We start from the raw sequence: 22,987 nt of genomic DNA on the forward strand, positions 1-22,987 counted from the left end.
GACATGAAAATCCACTTCGCTGTGCTAAAACAGGCACCACTCGAGGCCCCGAGAGACCTGAATTTTTAGAAAACCACTTTAAAACCCGGCATAAAATCTATCTACAGAAAGATAAAAATATGGATTAATCGCGCGAAAAGCGATACTTTAAGAAACCTCATAAAATACACTACATGTTTCTTATACTACTGTACAAAACAATTCATTACTTTTGCTTTTTACTCTCAAGATTTTCCATGCAACTCGGTCGAGATTCTTCAAGACTGATCAATCTTTTTGAACGAAATAATCTTAAAGCGAAACATTTCTCTTTAGACCTAATAGGTTATTTTTATCCTTCTGCATTAATAAATTTCACACTGCTGCGTTCAGTGAGCAATCTATAATACGGTATCGTATATATGTGCATGTTATACGTCATTTCGTGTTCGGACAATCAACGCGTTTCAAAATTATATCCATCATTTACGTAGAACATTATTATAGAGAAAACATAAAATACTTTATTTATAACAAAGAATATATAATTGTGCTTTATACGTAATTTATAACACTTAAGACTATACTATCCATACTATCCTATACTCTTTTATTTGTATATCAAAATTCATTCTTATTACAGATAACACAATACGTTTCTGACGTAAGGACATAAATATCTGTCAATACAAAAATGGAATCGTACCGTTGTAACATCACCATAATCATTCTTGCTTGTAATATAAAAGCGCCCGTCGTTAGCTATTGATGTTTCAATTTTTCCTCGGCGGCGGAAGCCTTCTTTTCAGTGGGAACATTGCAGATCAACATCAAGCCGAGCAGTACCAGGGAAGTTCCGCACCACCAGGTCAATGAAGTGGATTCGTCAAACACGACGGATCCTACGAAAGCCTTCAACAACGACAAGAGATATTTATAAAATTGCTGTTTTATAGTAATATAATCGAAACTTTTGATATATCAAGCCGTGTGTTTCTCGATAATTAAACATAATATGTACTATCGAAACTAATACATTTTAATTTCATCTCTTTTTGTACAAATTAAAACATAATAAAATGTCATAAAAAATATTTATCTGTTTCTCATTAGATCTTTTGGCCAAATTCTTTCTTTTGTTATTGCTATATTATTGCATCAAATTAGATATATCTGCGGAAATAAAGTCTTGTATTATTTTCGTATCTTAAAATTATGAAAGAATGGTAAAATATCAGAGATCAATGTGATCGACAAGCCACGTGCTTGACATATGGTAATATACATATAGAACAAACCATATTATAGATACGAATATAAAATATAAAATTGCATCTTTATTTCTCGAAGATTACCAATCGGTGACGTTCTTAAATTTAAAGCACCTATATCCTCGCAAACCCAAACTTAATCTCGTAAATGTTTAATTTCACGCCGACGTAATCGATATACAGTGTCGTTTTAGTAGCTATCGCGCGAATGGATTAAATTGATTTTCACGGAAGATTATAGAAAAATTCTGTCGTAACGTGTAAAAAGATATTCGTACGTTTCTGATTATTTCTATTTAATGAGACAGAGCTTTATTAATATTTCACGTTACGGGATGAATATTTTTCATATAGGAGAAGGAATGAAAGGAGAGACAAAATAGAATCCATTTGCGGGACGGCGAACGTAATTATTTCTGTTATTCTAATAATAATTCCGGCGCAATGCATTTCCCAGCGTATAATGTAACGCTATCGGGATTGCGTTTCAATAGCGTGGGTATCATATCGTACAGTTCTCGTTCAATCGCCACGTACCTGCGCGCATATAATTGCTATGACCGCATTGTGTACACTCGCGGAATTGCGTCTAGTTTGCGAAACAACTTTCACTCTTTGCGAACCAACTCTCGGAAGTATATCGGACCGCGCGCCGCGACTATAGACGAATAATTGCCGCTGACAAATGCCCTTCTGCAGGATTATTTCCCTTCGCCATTTCATTTCATTATCATTGTTAAAACTTTCTCAAAAAGAAACACTCATTGTCAGCCGGATGTTTCACGACGATCTAATTTCCTTCTGCTATTAGCACGATGGATGGTCGGTCGTCCTGTCGCGATCGTAATTTCACTGATAGATTCTCCAATTTGAAGGCGACTTTTTTTCTTGGGAAAAAGCCATCATTTATATCGTAACTTTCTAATTTTCAATTTTACGTGCCTTTATAAATCATGAATTAAAATACTGATGACGTAGAATTATCTTAAAATTTAACGTAGAAATTTAATTGAAAAATATTATTATATTTATTTATAGAATTTCCTGGATAAAAATTTATATACTATAGTCTTTTCATCTTTCAATAGCAAATTTTTAAATTCGAAGTCAACGTTTCTCTCTTTGGCGAAAAAGTCATCATGGATATCATATAACTTTCTAATTTGCATAATTGAGAATCAAGATTCTTTTGAAGTAGACTTCTCTTGAAACTTTAATCGAAGAACAATGTATTAATTATTTGGACATCTTCCCGAAAAGCTTCTTTTTTCGATTATTTCAATACAGTTATTGGTATTTTGGGATTTTTGCTAAGTCAATTAAGTTCAAGTCTGTTGAAGAATCTAACGCTGGGATTATATATACAATCGCGAGAGAAAAGTTCATATCAAGGGGTAAAGCCACTCTAGAATTTTCAAAAAAACGATTTTTTTTGTGTGTTAAACGATGCTTTAAGGTCTTAGAAATAAGGTACACTTGGTTTCAAAGCTCGGAAAAATCTCTATTATCCCTTTTTCGCAATCCGTCGTCTGCCGCCGCGTTCACATCTGTGAATGGTGAAACTGAAACTTTAAACACGTTTTTCTCGAAATCGCTTTTTTAAAGTCGGGCGGAATCAGAACTCGAACACCTTTTATCCGATTGACTTGAAATTTTGAGTGAAACTTTACAATAACATTATCTTTAGAAGTACCTAGGGATTTTGCGATAAGTTGAACAAAACTTTTTTTATAAACAATTTTGTGCGACATTTTTTAGCGAAAAATGAAGCACTTTTTTTCCAACATGCACCATTCTTACAAAAAATGATATTTCGCAATTCCCCTACGTACTTCTATAGAAAAACTTATATATTTTTCAAAAATCTTTGAATTTTTGTTCCAGCTCAGAAATTATAGGAGCTTCGATTCCGCCCGTTGGACGCCTTCCACAAAAAGGCACTTTGGAGCAATGGCTCTGGTGCCGCCATTTTGGCAATAAATAATTAATAAAAATTTTTTTTATACTTTAATATATAGATAATAAATAGAATTAAACCGATTTTCATTTATGATTATTGTATTTATGAAAAAAATTATCAAAAATTGGCTTTTTTTTTGGGACTCTAGAATGGCGTTACCCCTTAACCCGTGTTATCTAATGAAAATATTTACGAGATATTAATTATAAGATTTAACAACTCACCGAACAAACATAGTTCGTAGCCGCACTGGCGACGGTTATCGGCAAAGAAGAACCGCTGCCATGAAGCGCTTTGACAAAAAACGTGCATCCTATGGTGTTGCTCACGATCATAGAGACGAGAAGTACTCCTTTTAGAAGCAACGATGTCTACAAAAAAAGCATGTAAACATTATAATGCTCTATATTGTTATAGCGTACGTTATATTTATTATACTATACAGTTTTAAATTTCTAATGTTTTTAATCTAGTTTCAATTTTTCAATTTTCAATCATCAATCTCTCTTGCGTATTTATCAGTTATTTGTCTGCTTCAGAATGCATCATATAATAACATACAAATATTGTTAATACAAAACAAGACAATTTTACAGAAACACATTTCCGCGTGTCAATTTACATTGCCATAAGGACGTCGTTGTGAATATTATAAATATCCGAAATTCCTAAATCAATTAAATTCTGTTTCTTCTAGAAATTAAATTTAGAAATAAAAAAATCCGCGGTTTATTTCATGTTTTTACCGGCGATTTGAATCGGCCTCGTCAACTCACCAACGACGACGCGTCAGCGCCACCGGCAAGCTTGCCCAGAAGACTACCGGCGGTCGCAAAAATTCCAGAGAAGACCGCGAGATACGCCCCACCGCCGCGTGAGCCGCGTCCTTCCATATCGGTAGACAATTAAGACAATGCACGACGTGGGGACGTCCGGACTCTGAGAGTCCGGGTGTCGGCGACGTCGTCGATGTCGATTGCGCTATGTAACCCAAAGGCAGGGTTGAAGGCGCCTATGCTCCTAACCAAAGAGGAGGAAACCCCTCTTCCCCCCTCCCCCTAAAAAAAATGTCGACGTCGAGATCGGCGGGAGACGCTTCAAAAGATCGCTCGCCGACACGATACCGGCGAGGCTACCGAAAGCCGAGAGTGGAGGACGCGCGGAGAACCGGCGTCTTACCACGAGCGATAAGATTCGCTGTTATCTCCCGGATCCGAAATCGAGAGACTCCGGGGAGTTTCCTCGTCGCTCGTCGCTCCGCAATATATGGTATACATACACGTATGGTATACTTCGATATGCGACGCGGAGGCCGATATCGAGCGCGATCGCACTATTGACTATGGCGGCACAGCCGCGTGTGACGGCGGATGAGTCATCTGGCAAGAAGGGGCTTGATTCTTGAAATCATTCGCAAGAGAAGCGTATGCGCAAATGTTGTTCTTACAGAAAAGTTGCAAGTCGATTGGCTGTCGCATAGCTTTTAACCAATCAACTTGCAACGTTTCTGTAAGAGCAGAATTTTTGCATACGTTTCTCTTGCGAGGAGCACGCGCCTTCGCGTATCGATGACGACGCGGACGCGCACGAATCGATCGTGATTTATGGAAACGGAACGAACGGAAGGGGAGATTTCGATCTCGAGGATGTATAAATCTCGTCATCCCGGAACTTTAATCAGGAAACGATCACGCGGCTAACGCGTACGTGCCGTTCTTATTCCGCCTCGACGATATTGAATTGGAATCTTGAAAACAATCTTTAAACAATCTTAACGTTAATATCGCGATAAAGGATACGAATGGAACGTTTAATTTGAATTCTTTGACATATGTTTTGTAGGAGCGCATTTGCGAGGAAAGAAAAGTTGAACGTTATCGCACTCTATGATGACAATATGTTTCTCGCAACGCTGATAAGTCATACGCACGTGACAGTGATAATACCACGTAATTAAAAAGCGTTTGTCATATACGTTTAATTATCGTATGACAAACGTGTATACCATATCGAGTGACAAACGACTTGAAGAGCGTGGCCTAAGGATTTGATTGTAAGCCAATTCAAGATCCAGGGTCATGTTCCAAAACTCACTATAGTTAACTAAAATGCTATAGTGTACGTGACGTAAACTATAGATTTTAGTTACCTAGAGTGAGTTTTGGAACATGACCCAGCGGAGCGGCAGTCGATTCACGCTTCGTCGATCAGCTCGTCCGGACCGAGACCGAGAAATGAGAATGTGAGAATTCCGAACGACCGGAACGACGCGCGGAACCGGCGTGGCGGGACGCGGGACGCAGGAGCGACGAGTGACGAGGAAACTCCCCGGAGTCCCCGGCCTCGCTTATCGACCGGCTGGCGCATAACGCCATAACGCAAAACAGTTAAAGCCCCTTGCACAATAGGCGATAGCGATAGCGATAGCGACAACGACAAGGTTGCCGACAAAGCTATACCTTTGTCGGCAACTTTGTCGCTGTCGCTATCGCTTTCGCTATATCGCCTATTGTGCAAGGGGCTTTACGCAATTTACGTTATTCCGCGGGCGCGGGCGAGGCGGAAGTATCGAGCCGATCGTCGGCTCGCGTGCGCGCGCCTCTATCCCGTTCGTTTCGCGATTCGAGCGGCGAGTGCGGCGAGCGGCGACTCGGCGAGTCCGCGGATACTCCGGACTCCGGACTCCGGAGTTCGGAGTCCGTCGCTCGAAGGGTGGGGGCGGTGGGACGGCGCGGCGGCGCGCCGGCGAGGCCAGGCGAGACTAGCCGAGGACGGACGAGGTGAGGCGAGGCGTGCGCAGGCGCGGGCGCGATTTCTCGGACTCTTGCAAGTCGCAAGTCTCGCAGGTAGTTTAAAAATGGCGACTGACAGGTAGACGTGTTTCCGCGGCTGCACGCGCTGGCAGGCACGGGAACGCGCGCGAGCGTATTTCACGCCACCGGCCAGACCAGTATCTGTCTTGCGGGACGCGCGCGCGCGCGCACGCCGCAGGCCGCAGCGCGCCGAGGCCGAGGGATCCGGCGGGATCGCGCTCGCTCGTTCGCTCACTCGCGGATTATGCCGTAATCGTCGTAGGTTATCGCCGCGACAGGCGCGAAGCGCGACGTGAATGAATCGCCCCGGTCCCGGCCCCGCCGCCCGTGCGTTCGAGCGCCTCTCGTCCCTCGTTGCATTCCGCTCGCGCGATCGCGAAGGAAATAGGGGGAGAAGGAAAGCGGGACCACCACCGCCATCGTCACCTCCGCAGCCGCGGCCGCGTGTCGAGCCGCGCGTTTGCATGCGTTTGCATACGTAAGTAAAAACAAGATAAAAAAGAGAGAGAGGATTTTTCCCCCGATTTTCGGCGCATCGCTCAATCGCGCTGATCCGTCCCTGTGTGCGAGAGTATCCCACCCCCTCCCCCGCGGCTTTCTCACGTTCCCGGTTCCCGTGAGATCCTGCGCGATACGCGCCTCGCGTCCTGGCCTTGATCGCGCAACGGCCGACGGCCGACGGCTTCGGTTACCCTCCGAAAAGCGATGTAATTGGCAGGAAGTAAACTCCATTTCGACTCTCGACGACGTGTTTCCCCGCTGGATCACGCGCCGCGTCTCCGATCGCCCCGCACGGAGGAGGAGGAGGGTGCGATGAATCCCCGCGAGACGGAATATTACTCTGCCGTGCACCTTTCCACGGTGATTGTGCGCCGAGTAACGTGCAACCGGACGTCAGGCTCGATGAACGATCAGCAAGTATCTCCTATGCGACCTATGCGTCTCTCAGGCGCAGCTCTCGTGTCACCAGGTTGTCGAGAAATCGTGCGACCGATTCGAATCGGAGTTCGCATTGCAAACTGTAGTGCTCCTGTTTTAACTGTTTTCTAAAAAAAAAAATCAATTTCTTCCCGTTATTTCGTTAGCGGATTTATACTTTCTTTTAAGGAGGAAAAAGGCGTGTTTATCGAGACCTGTGTGCTCGGCTCCCGTTTTTTAAATTCTCTCTGTAAATGTAAAGCTTGCTTCGTGTACCGAGATTGTGGAATGTTTAAATATGTACATTCTTGATCCAATGACGTAACGTAGGTATTACCTGAGATTAAGGATAGAATTTATTGCGGATGTGTTACACAGCCACGTATAGTCTATATACTCTACATGCCTAACAAAGATTTTCATTATCATCATTCATTATCGTCATATCTAATTAAAAATATATAAATATATATTCATTGATTACATTGTGGTTTTATCCGCGAGATAAATCTCTAAAAATTCTCAAGATAGCTGCACTAATCTTTGTTTTTGTGTAGTATTTTTAGAAACACACAATTTTGAAAGAACATCCGTTGGAACGTGTTGAATCATCGTTCACAAAAAAGCCCTTTTTTTGTCAGCGGGTACGAACATTTGTGCAAATATTGTATGTTTACTTGTCTAAGTACTTGATAAGTTTGAGAGAACATCTGGTTAAAATATGCTATCATTCCCGCCAGGTATAACGCAGGAGAGATCAGTTAAGTTGCGTGTGCGTTATTGAAATAAGTGAAAATCCCGATTACTTACGCCAGAATGACATCTGGTATTTATCAAACAATTTTTAATTATCTGAGAATGAGATCTTGGCTTTGTAAGCGTAAAGGTAAAGCCGCCTGAATTTACTTTTTTTTTTTTTTAATTTTTTTCAATTTCTTCGGTTTTGTGATTGTCTTCTGAAATACATTTAGTGAAAACAAGATAAATGTGTGGTATTATTAACAAAATCGAACGTGACCCACGAGCGTTTACGACACGTTTATTCTGGAACGAGTTACTTTGTTTTCTTGATACAGTTGCACAAAAATGCGTTATGTATGTGTGTGTGTGTGTATGTGTGCGTGTATGTGTCTGTTTAAATTATATCTACATGTCGTGATGTTTTCTTCCCTCTTTTTTGTTAACAGGTAAATATACTTGCAAAAACTATAAGCACGTAACAATGGAACACTCAGAGTTAGTGGCAGAGATGGTACACGTTGAAAGACTGACCACGCAAGAGCGGTTACACCTGGCGCGTCATCGTAGACTTCAACAATTAAAAGTGTGGAGGCAACGCGAGAAGGAATGGCTGCGGCACCAAACTAGGCATACGAGTAATAAGCGTCACATATACTTTAGCGACAGTGTTATGTTGTTGGAAGCCGCTGCGAGAAATGACATCGATGAAGGTAAGAAATTTTGTACGTATATTATTTGAAACAAATATGTATGTCGGCGCGTTACGTCACCAACATTTATTCTCTTTCCAGTAAGAAGGCTTTTGAAAAAGGGTGTAAATCCTGACTCGACGAACGAAGACGGTTTGACGGCGTTGCATCAGTGTTGCATAGATGACAATGAAGAGATGATGAAGCTACTCATTGAATTTGGTGCTAACGTGAATGCGGAAGACAGTGAGAAATGGACACCGTTACACGCTGCTGCCACGTGTGGTCACTTGCATTTAGTCAAATACCTTATTGCCAGAGGTGCGAATTTATTAGCCGTTAATGCTGATGGCAACATGCCGTACGACATTTGCGAAGATGAAAAAACGTTGGATTGTATCGAAGGTAATAGAATTTTTTGTCAACATTTAAAGATTGCCACTTTTAGACATACAGTGCGACTAGTAATGTCACGTATTTACGTTAAAAATTACATTTTTATAACACAGGAGAGATGGCAAGACGAGGAGTTACTCAAGAATTAATAGATGAAACAAGAGCTTCAACCGAGGTTCAAATGTTACGTGATTTGCAAAAGATTGCTTCTTTAGGAGGTGACCTTGAATATAAAGATCATCAAGGTGCTACGCCTGTACGTATACACCCTTGTTAAAATCTGTTAATTTGAGAAAAAGAAAAAATTATATATTTTCGTTACAATTTTCATTATAGCTTCATATAGCAGCGGCAAATGGGTACTTACGAGTCGTGGAATTTCTTCTTGACCAACATGTATCAACGGATGTAGAGGACAATGACAAATGGCAACCAGTTCATGCAGCTGCATGTTGGGGACACGTAAGTTTAAATCTTTTTTTTATATACGTGGGTATACACAATTACAAATTATAGAATTGTTATAATGTTTATTAAAACTGAAAGTAAATCTGTTTTTCCACCTCTTTTAGATAGCAATTAATAGCAACAATTTTTTAATATTTTAAATGTTATTTTAAGTCTTATACACATCTTTGTATTACAGTTGGAAGTACTTGAATTATTGGTGCAAAACGGAGCCGACCTAAATGCCAGAAATAAACACGATGAAACTCCCGCGGGTAAGACTTGCCGATCTATTTCGATTATTGCCTTGTTACCCTATATTTTAATATTTTAATATGTTGCAGATATATGCGAAGATCCGGAAATTAGGGAGAGGATAGTGGAATTGAAAACAGAACAGGAGAGTAAACGACTTCGTGAAGCGCAAGGGCGTAGGGTACGCAGATCGCAAAGCATAAATACGCGAACACAAAGCGTACGTCGAACATCCATTCGAGACAAAGTTCTTACTACGAAAAAAGACGCCCAGGAAGAAACTCGCTTAAGGTTACAAGCGCAACAGGTATGATAAAAAAAATAAGGGGAGATTAAAAATATCTTATATATTTCCCTTGCTCTTTCTTCGAGATATAAATACTATGTGGGATATTTCTTTTTCAGACGTATGTTAGCGCTCCTACGCCTAGTATTCCGCCATTGGAGAACAATACGCAGGAGGTAGGGGACCACGAGACTGATTCCGGCGCCCTGACTTCAGCGGTGCGGAAAGGTCCCGAAGGAAAAGACAACGAGTCTTTTCTTCACGAAGATGTTGATAAAGATTCAGGTACATTCCAAATGTATTCTTGCTTGCATTGGTTGTGGTTTAGTAGACTATTGTGGTAAATGGTAGCTTTGTGCGAAGAGACTTCCAAAAATATGTACCTCGATCATGTGATTCAAGAATTGCACATGTATACATGTACGTATATACGTGTATATCATGCTCATTTGTGATTCATAATGCCCAAAACGTAGGAAAGTTAACGCGAGCATAAAATTTTTGAAGATTGTATATGAAGTTTTATAAATGTATATAAGTCATATACACATTAAAAATTATAGAAAATTGTGGCGAAAGAAGAGAAAATAACGATTATTATAGAATGATTAATCATACTGAGAGTGCGGACAATTTCTTGTTAAGTTTGACAAAAGCGCATATTTATATTTTTATATATTAATAAACAAAATTTTATATACACACTATTAGAGAACAATATTGAATAATCCTAAAGGATCAAACAATCCGAAATATATATATGTATATTATATACATACTAATCTGCTAATTGCAAAATCCCATAAATGTACTCTGTCAAACTCATTGTGTTAGCTGTCGATTATTTACCAGCTTTTTCTTTTTTTTCACTACTGCGTGCTCCTGAATAATTGCGAGGTTAGTTTTCTACGTCACTTTTCTATTTCTTTAATTATTACATTTCACGATCTGTACGATGCATTTAATTGCGTTATCTTTTTCGTATCATACATATCACACTGCGCCAGAAGTTATTTGCTCATGGTGTACGTAAAACGTATATCTACATGTGCTGCGCATAACACAATGCATTTTTCTCTCTGGAAGTGTTCTCACGTTAAAACGCACACATATACACGTACACATTTCGCTTTATATTCATATCGAATCTCTTTGGCAAGGCCTAAAAGTGGTACTGGCTTCCTTAGCGTATCTTTGTGGACCGTTTTAGCTAAGCTTAGCGGCCACTGAGCGCAAAATAGAATAATAATCAAACGAATGTGGTATTTATTATAGATATGTCGAATTGTTTCTGTAATTTCTTACATAAACTGGAGCCTAATCGATTTAGAGAACCATATATATATCATGCTAGTAAGATGTACAATAAGTAGAATCGACAGATATATTATTCTACATTCTTTATACATATTGTACTATGCGCAAGTTTCCTCTAGAATAAAAGCATACAGGACGATTCTTAATTATATCACAGGAAGTGGATCGAGAGTTCAAAACAAGAAAAAGATCTTAATATGTAAAATTAAGAATCGCCCTATATACTTAGATGACTATTTGGTAAATATTTTACTGGATAAATATAATACGTCCGTAGTATAACGGGCGGGTTTTGAGCCTAAAGCATGACCTAAGGTTGATCGCAGCTCTACAAATTTTTATGTATACCTGTTGTCAAGTTCTATACACTTTGTATTAAAGATTGATAGCGAATTCTCTAATCGGCGAATGCTTTGTACTCATTGTATTATGTGGTGAAGTAATAAGGGGTCGCACTCCTCTGTTATTGAAGTAGTCAATTCGAGAAGTAAAAAGAAAGACATATCAGATATAGTGAGGACGAGCCATTGATGGGCGAATTACCAACGGATCTTTATGCTTGCGTTTTCTAGACGACAACCGTGTTCTAGATAAAATTATCACACCGTATTTCATTCGATAGTACTTAGATTACGATCGATAATGATAACGCGCAAATACAGGTAGATCGATCGTTCGTAGATCCAAACGTTGAAAAAATTCCATTGTAGCAAAATGTGAAGACGTATAGATATATCCATAGTCATTATATAAACAACGCTCTTGTTCTTTGTAACGTAACAGCCGTAATTATCATATTCTTTCTGTATCTTTCTATCTTTCTATCTCTATCTCTCTTTCTCTCTTGTGTATCCATTGATTTTGCTTGCGTAAAACGCAACCGTTGAACCATTTAGTAACAATACAGTGTACGTACACACCGATGTGCATATGATGGTCCTTATTGGTGCAATGTTTTCGAAACGCTTGTTGCTGAAAGCATGTCAGGCTTGGCGCATGAGACTCATAGTTGACATCCTTGGTTTTTTCTCTTTTTTTTTTTTTAAATTGTGATCAGTGCGCATAGGGATAGAAAATGGGGTTGAGGTGGAGGGGCGGAAAAGTGGCGATCGCGTCGATCGAAAAGTCGGCACGCTTGACGGGGGGAAGTAGCACATTGGATTTACGTGTTTGCCTGAACAGCAGTGACAGGGCCTGACCCACTGGTCGGCAGCCAGCCGCAGTCGCCGATTTACTCTACGGACGCTGACACCAACGGCAAGATCAACATACACGTGTCCGTTGTTTTCGTGAAATCCCTGTCGGATCTGAAGAAGAAACGGGCGCAGAATCGGCACATATCCGGCGGCTCCTTAGACGCGAACGGGAACGGCATCCCGATGCCGGTCTCGTCCATCTCCAATTCCGATCTCAGCACCGACGATTTCACCCAGCGCTTCACTGGGAACACCAGTGAGATCGTGAGCGATAATCACTCGGAGAAGAGCTGCTGCACCGTCATGTAAACGCGCTAATAACACAATCTCGTTTTCCTTGTCCTTGCCCACTGTTATCTACGATGTCGTCGGAGCTCACCGGAATCTTTCGCGCACACAAACGAGAATATATTCCCGCAATTATATCTTCCAGTATTTTTTCCAAGACTCAACGCTGCGTTCTTGTACTTCCGCAATTTTTCGAGTCGCGCGTTTAATCCGAGCCCGAGGGTCGTGATATTTTTTTATTAGATATATATATACATATATACATATATTTTCTTAGCACATATAGAGCGACATTATGTACATCACAGATAATAACCGCGGAGGCGCGTATCGACAGCTTTAAAATCAAAACAGTTATCGGTTTTGATGTCGCACGAACGGCATATATGTACTTAAATCATGTGACGAAACGTTTTTCCTGCGGTTCTCACGCGAATCGCAGCGTTTGAACAAGCTCGGTATCAACAACACCTTGTTACGATGACTACTCAGAGCATGTACTTATTTGTAGAAATTATATAATTGCATTTTTGTTTTACAACTATCCAGCGCCTAAAGCGTTCAAGTATTGTACAGACTTTTACTTTATTTATTGTTATATTAAAGGAAATGTATAGACTACTAGAAAGACAAGAGATGTGTGTTACAACATTCGTAGGTACTACCTAGATTCGAGTTTTTCTAGTATCCCCGCAAACAGGTATAAGACTATCAGACATCTTCCAATATTTTTTATGAGACTAGCTGTAAGGATTGAGTGGAAACTGTTTTTTATATCGATTTAAAGATTATTTGTAAATTTTGATATGTAGTATTTATCTATCTATTACAACTAAAGACTTTTCACTTGAATTCCTTGTTCCGCATATAGCAAGTCGCTATATACATCGCTGATTTACAATTTTGCACCTGTGTTGCGCCTTTGACAAACGCGTGACATTCGAGTTTAATTCGACAATTCGTGCCGGAGATATTCGAGATATAAATATGTAAACTTTACTTCTTTTTTCGAGTAAATTTTACGCATCCCCGTGTAACGAGGGAGAATACCAGCGAATCAAAATGGTAGCAAACTTTATTCGTGATCACGCGTATATACAGGACCGTGTGTAAAATAATCATTTGTCCTGCCGAACGGTCGTATTTTTTGTACACGTTTACGTCAAATCGCATCCAAATTAAAAATACAAAGAGGGATCTTCGAAGGAAGTAAATAGTACAAATAAACGCTCATACATTCCTCCACGATGCATAATAAACGTTGCCAAACTTTACGCGGCTTCCGGCCTTCACGATAGCAGTCGCGTGACTCGTTCCGCGTCTTGCAATTGCGTTAATCGTGAAACTAATGATAATCGCCGCGATTATTCCAATTAAAAGTACGTAGCACACGTGCGATAGTGGACGCATGATTTGATTGCGAATGTCTATGGCGAAAGTTGATTTCAATGGCTGTATTTGAAATGAATTTATGTGACGTCTACCACCTGTTTATATTGTATTGTAATATAGTAACATTATATAAAAATAAAATTACTGTATATGTTATCTTCGTATATCTTGTATATATCTTATATATCTTATATTATGCAACCCGCAAAAAGGTAGTTTATCAACTTTTCATACGCTCTCGATACAAACTCCAACGCTTTCAATAAGAAATTGTTATCTTATAAATATTGACTCATTTCTCAGTGCATTACAATATGATTTAAGAATCGCGAAGAAATCCGAACAAGAGGCAACGAGTTGTTCGGTTGATGAACTGAGAGTTGATGAACAATTTGCGAGTTTTGTTATTTAATATTTATTTATCACGATCATACGTAAATTTGACTGAAATCTTTCTATTTAGCAGCTTATATTTATATCAGAGATATGAACATGAGTTGAAAATTTATATGTACTATTACCTTATAGCATGTAATCGTTCTTTGAAGCGCGGATTTCACCTATTTCAGTCACGATGTTTCTGTGGGTCATTTTTAACGCGCTTATCAGTACAGCTTCCACTTGTGTTTGTGTCAAGATACATAACGGGTCAGGAACTGAATAGTGACTGATAATAGCCATATAATGACAGTCATGGTGATATGTACATCTACGAGATGTGGCTTAGCGGCTACAGGAGGAAGATTACATCAGTCGACTTCCAATTGAGAACTGATTTAATCAACTGTGCATCGCGCGCGCTCCGTCTCTTCTGATGCAACCTCCGCGCTTTATTGAGCCTCATTAGAGCCACAATAAATTGACAATAAATAAGAACGTGATGTTAAATACACGAGTGTTACTCGATACTATTTGTATCTTTCATACCTTAAAATTTATTTCTCGGTATTTCGCAGTTGTAGTAAATTTACCTCTCTCAAGAGCAGACCGCTCGGTGGAAGACGAGTCTAATCTCAAAGTATTTCGAGATAATTTCGTTATCTTTTGATATCGCCCAATCATTTTCATTACGATGCAAGTTTTTTAATTGAAGATGCGTTTTATCAAAATTTCCTATATTACTGTTTATATTTAACATATATAAGTACTAAATGTTTTGTTTCTCTAAATCTTCGCTATTTGATATCGAATAATCTTACGTATCCAAATTTATCCTCGATGATATATTTTCAAATAATCGCACTCAATTAAATATACGGTGTATGTCAAGGCGTCATGCATTCGTACTTCATACATCATCAGAAATATTTAACGTCAAGCCAAATATTTTAAATAAGATATTGTTCATTCAATTCTACTTTTTTTCTTAATACTCAGCAGATTAAATTTGATAATAAAGCAAATCGCGCGCATTCAGTTTTACTTTATTTTTAATACTCAGCAGATTAAATTTGATAATAAAGCAAATCTCGCGTGATACATATTCAAACTTTTAAATTATCTAAAAATATATGTTTGTTATATATTGAGTTAATTTGTTTTATTATGTTACTTTTATTAATCACTTTTATCTTGTTGCTATTATTTTGTACAATTTTATAATTTTATCTTGTTAAATAATAACGTGCGAAAGATCAAAAGAGAACACGGAATATTTCTTAGGACCAAGTACAAGTACACCTGTGAGAAATTACAATCTAACGTCCTCGATCTCGAAGATATCCAATAGCTACGGGGTCATTGGCGTCAATGGGTAATCGGTCCGCCTGAAACATGACATGTTACATCATCAGACAAGTCTATACAAGGCTAAAAGTTCTTTTTTCAAGGAAGGACGTACTTCCGTAGTCATAGATCCATTAAAGGAATTTCACTATTTTATCACAATAAAATTTTGATTCCATAAATAAGATGTTAGTTATTAGAGAATAAATTTCGCTGATGAAAAAAAATTATGGAGCTTACAATGATAATAAATTAAACGAAAGTTTTGTCAGAATATTATAATGAAGTTCGAATGTTTTACTTATTATTTCTACATATCCTCAAGTAATATTAGATATCCATGCAATACGCTGCTTATCTTCTTTTACATAAAAACTTATCTGTAACACGAAGATATTTTGTATTACTAATAAACATTCCGAGATACCGGCTATATTCCAATATTCGCTGTCAACTCTGAAAATCTATATTTTTCTATACGTCGCATAAACTATAGATTTTCAGTACTGACAGTTGCTGATAGTAAATATCAGAATACAGGTACCGTCTTCTTTTTAAAGTTATATTTTACAATTATGAAATATACTTCTTAACGTACTAATAAAGTTAAATAAATCGAACTCCAGAATGATAAACAATATCATACTTAAAAAAGTTATTAAATTTTCGATACTCTTTATACATATGTATATGTAACGTAACATGTTGTAATATATATATATTTTTTTATATCGGCCCATGGTTAATGGACATTATGGTAATTAACTTGGTCATGGTCATTCCGAGGTTAACAAGCTTTTGATGTTATTTAAAAATATTTCCTTTTTTTCATTCCTTTGTTCCGACATACAATAAGAGGAGCACGAGTTTATTCAGGTCTATTGAGACGAGCGAATCGCACGGTATTAACGTCTATGAAGTGGGAGAATGAGAAGGAGACGATATGTGGTGGGGAGAGACACATGCTCGACGCCCATAAAAACCGAATGCCGTCCGTAGGATGCCACACTCCACAGTCAGTTCTACTCAGTTCCACGAGGAATTGGCTATTCCTCTGAGAAAGAAGCATCTCGTCGTGTATCAGGACTATCAGGCAACAGTCCGATAGATCATCGCTCGAGTAAACCGTCCACGTGCGTTCGCCATTTAAGGTAAAAAGAACGAAATCCTAAGGATAACATTCTGCTCTATTCCTGAATATTCTTGATTTGTGTGAAATTTTGTGGCAAGAAATTCCGAGTCATTTTAAAAAATTTTAGAGAATCTTGTGATTTCGAAGTAATTCTCTGGTGCTGGACTCCGTCAATTAAGCTCCATGAAAAATTCAAAATCAAATAAGTCCATTATTAGAGGCAATATCTCGATCTTATACTTTGATCGTCCTAGGTGTGATCTCGATCGTTTTATCAACTGGATAGAATCTCGGGAGAATACCTAAAACCAAAAGAAGATCCTTAAGTATACGCTCATAGATTAAACAACTAATAATACCTGTTACTATATGTTACTTGGCATGTGTCTACAATGAGATGAGAGCTTAAATGAAAAATAGCATCGCATTCTACGTATATTCCATATCGCGTCGCGTAAGAGTCACGTGCGGTCTCGCTTCGCTCGTACTTGGCGCGAGACATTGCCGTGTCTCTTGATTCTAAATTTATTTTCTAAATTCACATCGGTTTAGGACCACTATTTCCAACGTCTATTAACTTTTAACCGACCGTTAACTATATCGAAATAGCCAACTCCTATTGGCTATTCTGAAAAGTTTACGGTCAGTTAGAAGTTACCGGAGCGTTGGAAAATAGTGGCCCTTTAATTTCTTGCTTGAGCGTCACGTCGTATAACAACGCGAGAAAATTAGACAAAATAATTTAGTTCATTACAAGGTCTTCCTAATACGATTTTACAATCAAAAGAATCAAGAATTTTTAAAGCGAATTTTATGCTTGACGACTGATTAGAATTAGAATTAATGTCAAGGACTGGGTTCAAACGCTCACCTTAAAAATAAATATTTAGAGCGGTATTATCGAAGAAAAATTCGTCATGGCTAAGTGTATCAAACATCCAGGTCACGAGTTCCGGAGTGTTTACGACGATCCATGTTGGCGAGACGCTGGTCAATCTCGTCATTCGCTCTCGATACTCCAGGCTCCGGGCGAATCAATCAATTAATTGGTCGATCGGAATTGGCCTTCGCTGACCTTCCTCTTCGCACGTGCACCCCACACGATGACGCGCTATCTCCCTGACGCTCTCGGGCAAGCGTAGACAATCAGCACGTGCGCGTCCCCCTCCTTCGCGCTCGCCACAGTCGCCACTCGCCTCCACTCGCCCCGCACGTCCACCGTCGTCCACCACCTCTCGCCCGATCTCGTCTCCGTCCCACAATCAGGCCGATACCGCTCGTCCGCGATACCGGTTTAACGCATGCCACCGTGGAACTCGTGGAAGTATCACAGAACGCGGCGGCGAGTCCATGAAAGTCCATGAAAGTGGGCGGTGTGTCGAGCGGAAACCGAATCGTCGAGGATGTCGCGATCATGCCGCGTGATTACCGTTATGCTACCGTGCCTGGTTCGGGCCATTCTCGCGGACAATTGCTCCATTTCGTCGTACCAGTGCGGCGCGTACTTCACATGTCCGATTGTCAAACGTAACAATGTTTGCCCGTTCAGCAGAATGCCGGGCCAACTGGAGGAGACCAAGGGCAAGCGTGCCACCTTCGGCATGGGCTGCTTCTGGGCGGGGGATTCTCTCTTCGGAGCGCTGCCTGGCGTTATCAGAACCTGTGTCGGCTACGCCGGTGGCACCAAGGAATCTCCAGCTTACAAAAACATGTAAATGTTCCCGTCTTGCCATCACCCAGCAATCGCATACCTTGCTTTGCGAGATCATTCCTGACGCGTTCTTTACTCCTGTTTGTAGAGGGGACCATACGGAGGTCGTCAGTATCGAATATGATCCAGAACTAGTGTCTTACACCCATCTGTTGAGCTTGTTTTGGAGCAATCACGAGTATAGTCTAACGAGGAAGATTAAGAGACAGGTATGTTGTTGATGCATGTTAATTCTGTCTGACCATATATCATTTTCAGTAAAAAATATAGAGTGACTTGAGAGTTATCGAAGGTATGATCTGTACAGGATGTACCTAATAACTAATTAACACGATTCACATGATTCATTTGTGTGCCAACTGAGTGTTAAATGTTAATTTAATTTGCAGTACATGTCACTGATCTTATATCATGACGAAGAGCAAAGGTTGCTAGCTGAAAAATCTCGTGAACAGGAGCAACGAAAGCGCGGGGAAGTCTTCGTCACAGAAATTAAGAAGTTTGCGAAGTTTCATCCAGCCGAAGAGTAAGTCACATTGTCATTTTATTTGCGTTCATTTTTGTGTGACTCTTATTCAGCAGAATTTAATTCTTTGTACTTACTACTCGAAACAGTCTAATATAACATTTGTATCAGCTGACAAAAAACTCAAAATATAAATGTACATAATTATTACGTAACATGATATGATTGTAATGCCAAATTATATAACAGACAGTTTACTAAATCGATAATAATTCTAATTTCATGTTTTTAAATATTTCTAATATGTAACGGCACTTTTAAAATATTTTTATCACATTTGCACTGTACAAGTAGACACTGATAAATTCAATTGTACGTACATGTTTGTTGAACAGCTTGACGAATAGTAATAAATTAATATTAATCACGATAGAAAAGTTAAAAGAATAGTAAAATATTAAGAGTGTTGAGGTATATGTGTAAATCAAGTCTACTTCTTGGCTTTCTGAGCTCAAGTTAAAAAAAGCCTTATCTTATCTAGTAAAATATTAAGATAATATTGATAATGTAAGATAATGCACGTCCAATTTAATTAAATAAAGTTATGTATCTGTCCAGTTACCACCAGAAGTATCGACTGCAGAATCATCCGTGGCTGATCGAAACATCGGGCCTTACCACGGAGATCTTGTGCACCTCTCCGCTGGCAGCGAAATTGAACGGCTACATCGCAGGTGCAGGCACCATCGATCAATTTGAGAGAGAGTTACCGAACTTAGGACTGACTGAAAAATCGGCGCAATACATAACGAAGTACATTAGCGAGAATCAGGGCAGTGGTTTGTACTGCTAACAGTATAATGCTAATAGTACAATGTGAAAAATGGAAAGGAGATTTTTTTTTTAATAGACGTAGGCTGGACATATATTCGATTTCTTCGCCAAGAGGTCGAGAACCGCCCGCACAGCCTGATACATAACACTGCGTATACCGGAGTATCACAAATGCCTTAAATATTCTATGCGGATATTTTTTATATCAAATTATTTGTAATATTTAATACCGCGGTTGTATTTATGCGTCCGCATCGTAATGTATAAAAAATCCCGCAACTCACGCGCGCTCGACTGTAATTTTAATAGTGTGCAAATTTTAATAATACCGAGACTTGGAATTTGGAATCAAATTTTCCTAGCAAAAACGTTCAACTATTGATCGTTTCTGTACCATTTTATAACATCAATTCGTTCTTAAAAAAAATAAACTAAATCGACAAGAATTGTACTCTTATAATTAATATTTTTACTACAAAGGATGTAAGAGATGTTGATTTTTATTACATGTATTTTATTAGTCAAAAATATATGGATTTATAATGTAATATGACTTGTCGAAAGTATTCACTGCATGCACATGTATGCGAGAAGCTATCTTAATTTGAAATATAGGTAGACTGGAATATATTTTTGTCATCTACATGTGACAAACAAGCTCTATTTCAGACTCTTTTTTAGTTACTCGAAATTGAGGAGCTATTCGTCGTGGTGGGTAGCGACCGTAGCGACTGTGTTTATAGATTATAAACTTATACACGACTTGAAGGGTTCGGTTCGGGGCCGCTAGGGACGCGCAACAGTCGCTACCCATGACGATTAGTTGCGCGAGGCAACCCTAGATGGCGCTCGGCCGCCACCTACAGTTACTGAATTGGCTTTGGCGCTTTTGCCGCTGCACGGCGCGGCGTTGCGATCGACGTAAGATTCTCTTGACTAAATTCCGATTAAGTTAATCAACTGAAATCGAATGATTAACCTTATCGAGCCGTATTTGTGGTATTTTACCAATGTAGAAATATGAATTTCTTGTTATTGGACACCTGGAAACCTGCTGGTTGAATCAAACTGAGAGGACGACCCCGATTAAGCTGCAATTTAGTTAATCGGAATTTAGTCAAGGTAATCTTCACTCTGAAGTTTACCGTTCAAACTCCAATTCAGTTACGGAGTCGGGGTCGTTTTCACCCTGAAGTTTGTCATTTGAGTTCGCGCACTTATTTCAATTCATTCGTAAACTTATCCGATTTTATCGAATTATATTAGGCTTGTTATTTTTTTTTACATGTTTCTCATCTTTTCACTTTTTTCATCTATTATATGTATACTTTTCACTTCAAGTGCTGAAATTTTGAGGGACAAATTTTTCGCGCGAATTTTAATTTTTATAACATGAAAGAGAAATTAAGTAAAAAAATTTCTACGATAAAGTCATATTGATATTGATAATTGATATATAAAAATAAAGATATTTTATACGAAATAAAATTTTATATATATACAAATATATTTTTATAAAAAAAATTCTTTTTTAAATACCTTCCATCTCCATCAAATATGTTTCTACATACAAATCATTTTAAAATTGGATCTCCTCTGTTTGAGAAGACTTGAGAATATGTTTGATTTAATTCAACCAATTACAGAAGATGAGCCAATCCATAAAGAGTCGAAAATACCTAGAAACTCTCACTTGTCAGCTGTCAGCCGCGTTCTTCGTTCTTGCATATACTGTAGCGCCTCGCACCGCGCACGTCGCTCGTTCGGCGGGACGGCAATCTGCGCATCGTTCGATCCGTGAATAAAGGGAGAACGACTTAACCCAGTCGGGCCGAGACGGCTAGTAGTGCGCTATCTTCTGCTTTCTGAAAAATGGCATGGTTATGCGCTCGTACCGTGCTCCAAACATGTCGACGGCGGATCTCCTATGGCCTCGCGTGCGCCCAAAAGAAAGAATGTAAATATCGTTCCCGAGACGATTCGCCGCCGAATCGTCCCGCACATATTTTTCACATTTTCGCGTTTATCCGCATTACGTAATGTTTTTCGTTCGCCCATCGATTTTGACTCTCTCGGTCCACGCACGGCGGACGTATTGCGCACGATAGAGAGAAGATAAAATTCTAGTCAATTCACGTGTTCTTTCTTTTTCTTTGACAGTCGCCGATCCGCTCGATCATGCCACAGGCTTGGAGAAGAGGGAGATGCTCGCCCGTTTAGCCGGTAACGATGTAAGTTGTGACGTTTTCAGATCGGCTAACACGCCTATGTGGACATATTCCCATGTCTTTGACGTGTACCAATGATATATTTATTATTTGTGATATAATATAGTTACATAAGTGATATAATAATTATTATGCTATTTTCTGAATGAAATGTTGTATGTGATACTCTCGAAAAAATTAAGCTCCTGATAAGGCTTCGAGTATCAAAGATAAGAAATCAACATTATAATGAGAACATAGTTCTCTCGTGATAATGTTTTTATAGACTTGTGTATATATTTTATTACCTTAGTATTTCTCAATTTTGCTGCGACGAATGTTAATAATCAAACGAAGACTTGTAATACGTGTTAACTTTTTTTACAAACATGGTAATGTTTTTTTTTAGGATCCATACAATATGACCATAAAGCGGCGAGCAATCAGCACAAAGGAAGATCCCAATATAGTCTATAGCGCGTTCGAAAGTCGCATAATGGGATGCATCTGCGACGAGGATTCATTACACGTGAACTGGATGTGGCTGCATCAAGGTCCTCCACGCCGTTGCGAATGCGGCCACTGGTTCAAGCTGGTCGAGAAAGCACCTATATAATATTCTTAAGGATGTGTGAGATAGTGGATTGTTTTCAACATAGAATTAATGTTATATTAGACAGTAATTATGTCTATTTTCATTTATTACCGTGTCCTGCCTCCATCCTATCGAAAAGTTAAATGGATCACTTATTGTATGGAAATCGCAAAAATAAATTTATTGTAAATATTATGTATATTATTCTACATTTTTCTTAATTATTATTGAAGTTTATGAGCTCGCGCATTACTCCAAGATATACTCGAAGCATCGACTTGTCGCGTAGGATAGACCGCAATTTTTGTAGATTCGATAATAAAAGAAACTTCTGAAATGAAGTGGATTATAGATAAGTATGATCTTGGA

The 22,987-nt window shown here is 39.0% G+C and overlaps 4 protein-coding genes across 12 annotated transcripts; 3 read left to right on the plus strand and 1 right to left on the minus strand.

Annotated features, from left to right (window-relative positions):
- Window positions 1–92: 92 nt before the first annotated feature.
- LOC112454850 (transmembrane protein 42-like) lies at window positions 93–5,882 on the minus strand. 2 transcript variants are annotated; one of them, XM_025016473.1, is made up of 4 exons: window positions 5,747–5,882; window positions 3,987–4,268; window positions 3,435–3,581; window positions 93–891 (listed from the first exon to the last, which is right to left on the minus strand). In XM_025016473.1, the coding sequence occupies exons 2-4, from the start codon at window positions 4,101–4,103 to the stop codon at window positions 742–744; spliced, it is 414 nt and encodes a 137-aa protein (XP_024872241.1). In that variant the 5' UTR covers window positions 4,104–4,268; window positions 5,747–5,882; the 3' UTR covers window positions 93–741. The 2 variants fall into 2 exon arrangements, with proteins under 2 accessions (XP_024872241.1, XP_024872240.1); XM_025016472.1 differs by lacking the exon at window positions 5,747–5,882 and adding an exon at window positions 5,360–5,689.
- Window positions 5,883–6,329: 447 nt separating this feature from the next.
- LOC112454847 (protein phosphatase 1 regulatory subunit 16A-like) lies at window positions 6,330–14,104 on the plus strand. Of its 6 annotated transcripts, none has more exons than XM_025016467.1 (9): window positions 6,330–6,501; window positions 8,129–8,392; window positions 8,474–8,776; window positions 8,881–9,023; window positions 9,104–9,229; window positions 9,414–9,489; window positions 9,559–9,776; window positions 9,875–10,040; window positions 12,255–14,104. In XM_025016467.1, exons 2-9 carry the CDS (start codon window positions 8,164–8,166, stop codon window positions 12,575–12,577), a joined length of 1,584 nt encoding a protein of 527 aa, XP_024872235.1. In that variant the 5' UTR covers window positions 6,330–6,501; window positions 8,129–8,163; the 3' UTR covers window positions 12,578–14,104. The 6 variants fall into 6 exon arrangements, with proteins under 6 accessions (XP_024872235.1, XP_024872232.1, XP_024872230.1 ...); XM_025016464.1 differs by lacking the exon at window positions 6,330–6,501 and adding an exon at window positions 6,673–6,937; XM_025016462.1 differs by lacking the exon at window positions 6,330–6,501 and adding an exon at window positions 6,959–7,827 and having other exon boundaries at window positions 12,258–14,104.
- A 2,310-nt stretch (window positions 14,105–16,414) lies between these two features.
- On the plus strand, window positions 16,415–20,563 carry LOC112454849 (peptide methionine sulfoxide reductase-like). 3 transcript variants are annotated; one of them, XM_025016471.1, is made up of 5 exons: window positions 16,415–16,824; window positions 18,355–18,516; window positions 18,605–18,725; window positions 18,906–19,042; window positions 19,601–20,559. In XM_025016471.1, the coding sequence occupies exons 2-5, from the start codon at window positions 18,359–18,361 to the stop codon at window positions 19,833–19,835; spliced, it is 651 nt and encodes a 216-aa protein (XP_024872239.1). In that variant the 5' UTR covers window positions 16,415–16,824; window positions 18,355–18,358; the 3' UTR covers window positions 19,836–20,559. The 3 variants fall into 3 exon arrangements, with proteins under 3 accessions (XP_024872239.1, XP_024872238.1, XP_024872237.1); XM_025016470.1 differs by having other exon boundaries at window positions 16,417–16,824; window positions 18,358–18,516; window positions 19,601–20,558; XM_025016469.1 differs by lacking the exon at window positions 16,415–16,824 and having other exon boundaries at window positions 18,121–18,516; window positions 19,601–20,563.
- Window positions 20,564–21,586: 1,023 nt separating this feature from the next.
- LOC112454851 (cytochrome c oxidase subunit 5B, mitochondrial-like) lies at window positions 21,587–22,817 on the plus strand. The gene is made up of 3 exons (XM_025016474.1): window positions 21,587–21,773; window positions 21,977–22,047; window positions 22,433–22,817. The coding sequence occupies exons 1-3, from the start codon at window positions 21,689–21,691 to the stop codon at window positions 22,637–22,639; spliced, it is 363 nt and encodes a 120-aa protein (XP_024872242.1). The 5' UTR covers window positions 21,587–21,688; the 3' UTR covers window positions 22,640–22,817.
- The last annotated feature ends 170 nt before the right edge of the window (window positions 22,818–22,987 follow it).

The sequence above is a fragment of the Temnothorax curvispinosus genome, unplaced genomic scaffold (assembly GCF_003070985.1).
Source record: "Temnothorax curvispinosus isolate PA1 unplaced genomic scaffold, ASM307098v1 QBEX01005439.1, whole genome shotgun sequence".
NCBI classification, from domain to species: domain Eukaryota; kingdom Metazoa; phylum Arthropoda; class Insecta; order Hymenoptera; family Formicidae; genus Temnothorax; species Temnothorax curvispinosus.

Coding starts and splice junctions, on each gene's coding strand:
- LOC112454849 (XM_025016469.1), top strand. CDS start 18,209: ATGTCGCGATCATGCCGCGTGATTACCGTTATGCTACCGTGCCTGGTT. Junction 18,726..18,905: donor CGAGGAAGATTAAGAGACAG/GTATGTTGTTGA, acceptor TTTAATTTGCAG/TACATGTCACTGATCTTATA. Junction 19,043..19,600: donor AAGTTTCATCCAGCCGAAGA/GTAAGTCACATT, acceptor GTATCTGTCCAG/TTACCACCAGAAGTATCGAC.
- LOC112454847 (XM_025016462.1), top strand. CDS start 7,758: ATGACATCTGGTATTTATCAAACAATTTTTAATTATCTGAGAATGAGA. Junction 9,024..9,103: donor ATCATCAAGGTGCTACGCCT/GTACGTATACAC, acceptor TTTTCATTATAG/CTTCATATAGCAGCGGCAAA. Junction 9,230..9,413: donor CAGCTGCATGTTGGGGACAC/GTAAGTTTAAAT, acceptor TTTGTATTACAG/TTGGAAGTACTTGAATTATT.
- LOC112454850 (XM_025016473.1), bottom strand. CDS start 4,103: ATGGAAGGACGCGGCTCACGCGGCGGTGGGGCGTATCTCGCGGTCTTC. Junction 3,582..3,986: donor GCGCTGACGCGTCGTCGTTG/GTGAGTTGACGA, acceptor CTTTTTTTGTAG/ACATCGTTGCTTCTAAAAGG. Junction 892..3,434: donor CTACGAACTATGTTTGTTCG/GTGAGTTGTTAA, acceptor TCGTTGTTGAAG/GCTTTCGTAGGATCCGTCGT.
- LOC112454851 (XM_025016474.1), top strand. CDS start 21,689: ATGGCATGGTTATGCGCTCGTACCGTGCTCCAAACATGTCGACGGCGG. Junction 21,774..21,976: donor GTGCGCCCAAAAGAAAGAAT/GTAAATATCGTT, acceptor TTTCTTTGACAG/TCGCCGATCCGCTCGATCAT. Junction 22,048..22,432: donor CCCGTTTAGCCGGTAACGAT/GTAAGTTGTGAC, acceptor GTTTTTTTTTAG/GATCCATACAATATGACCAT.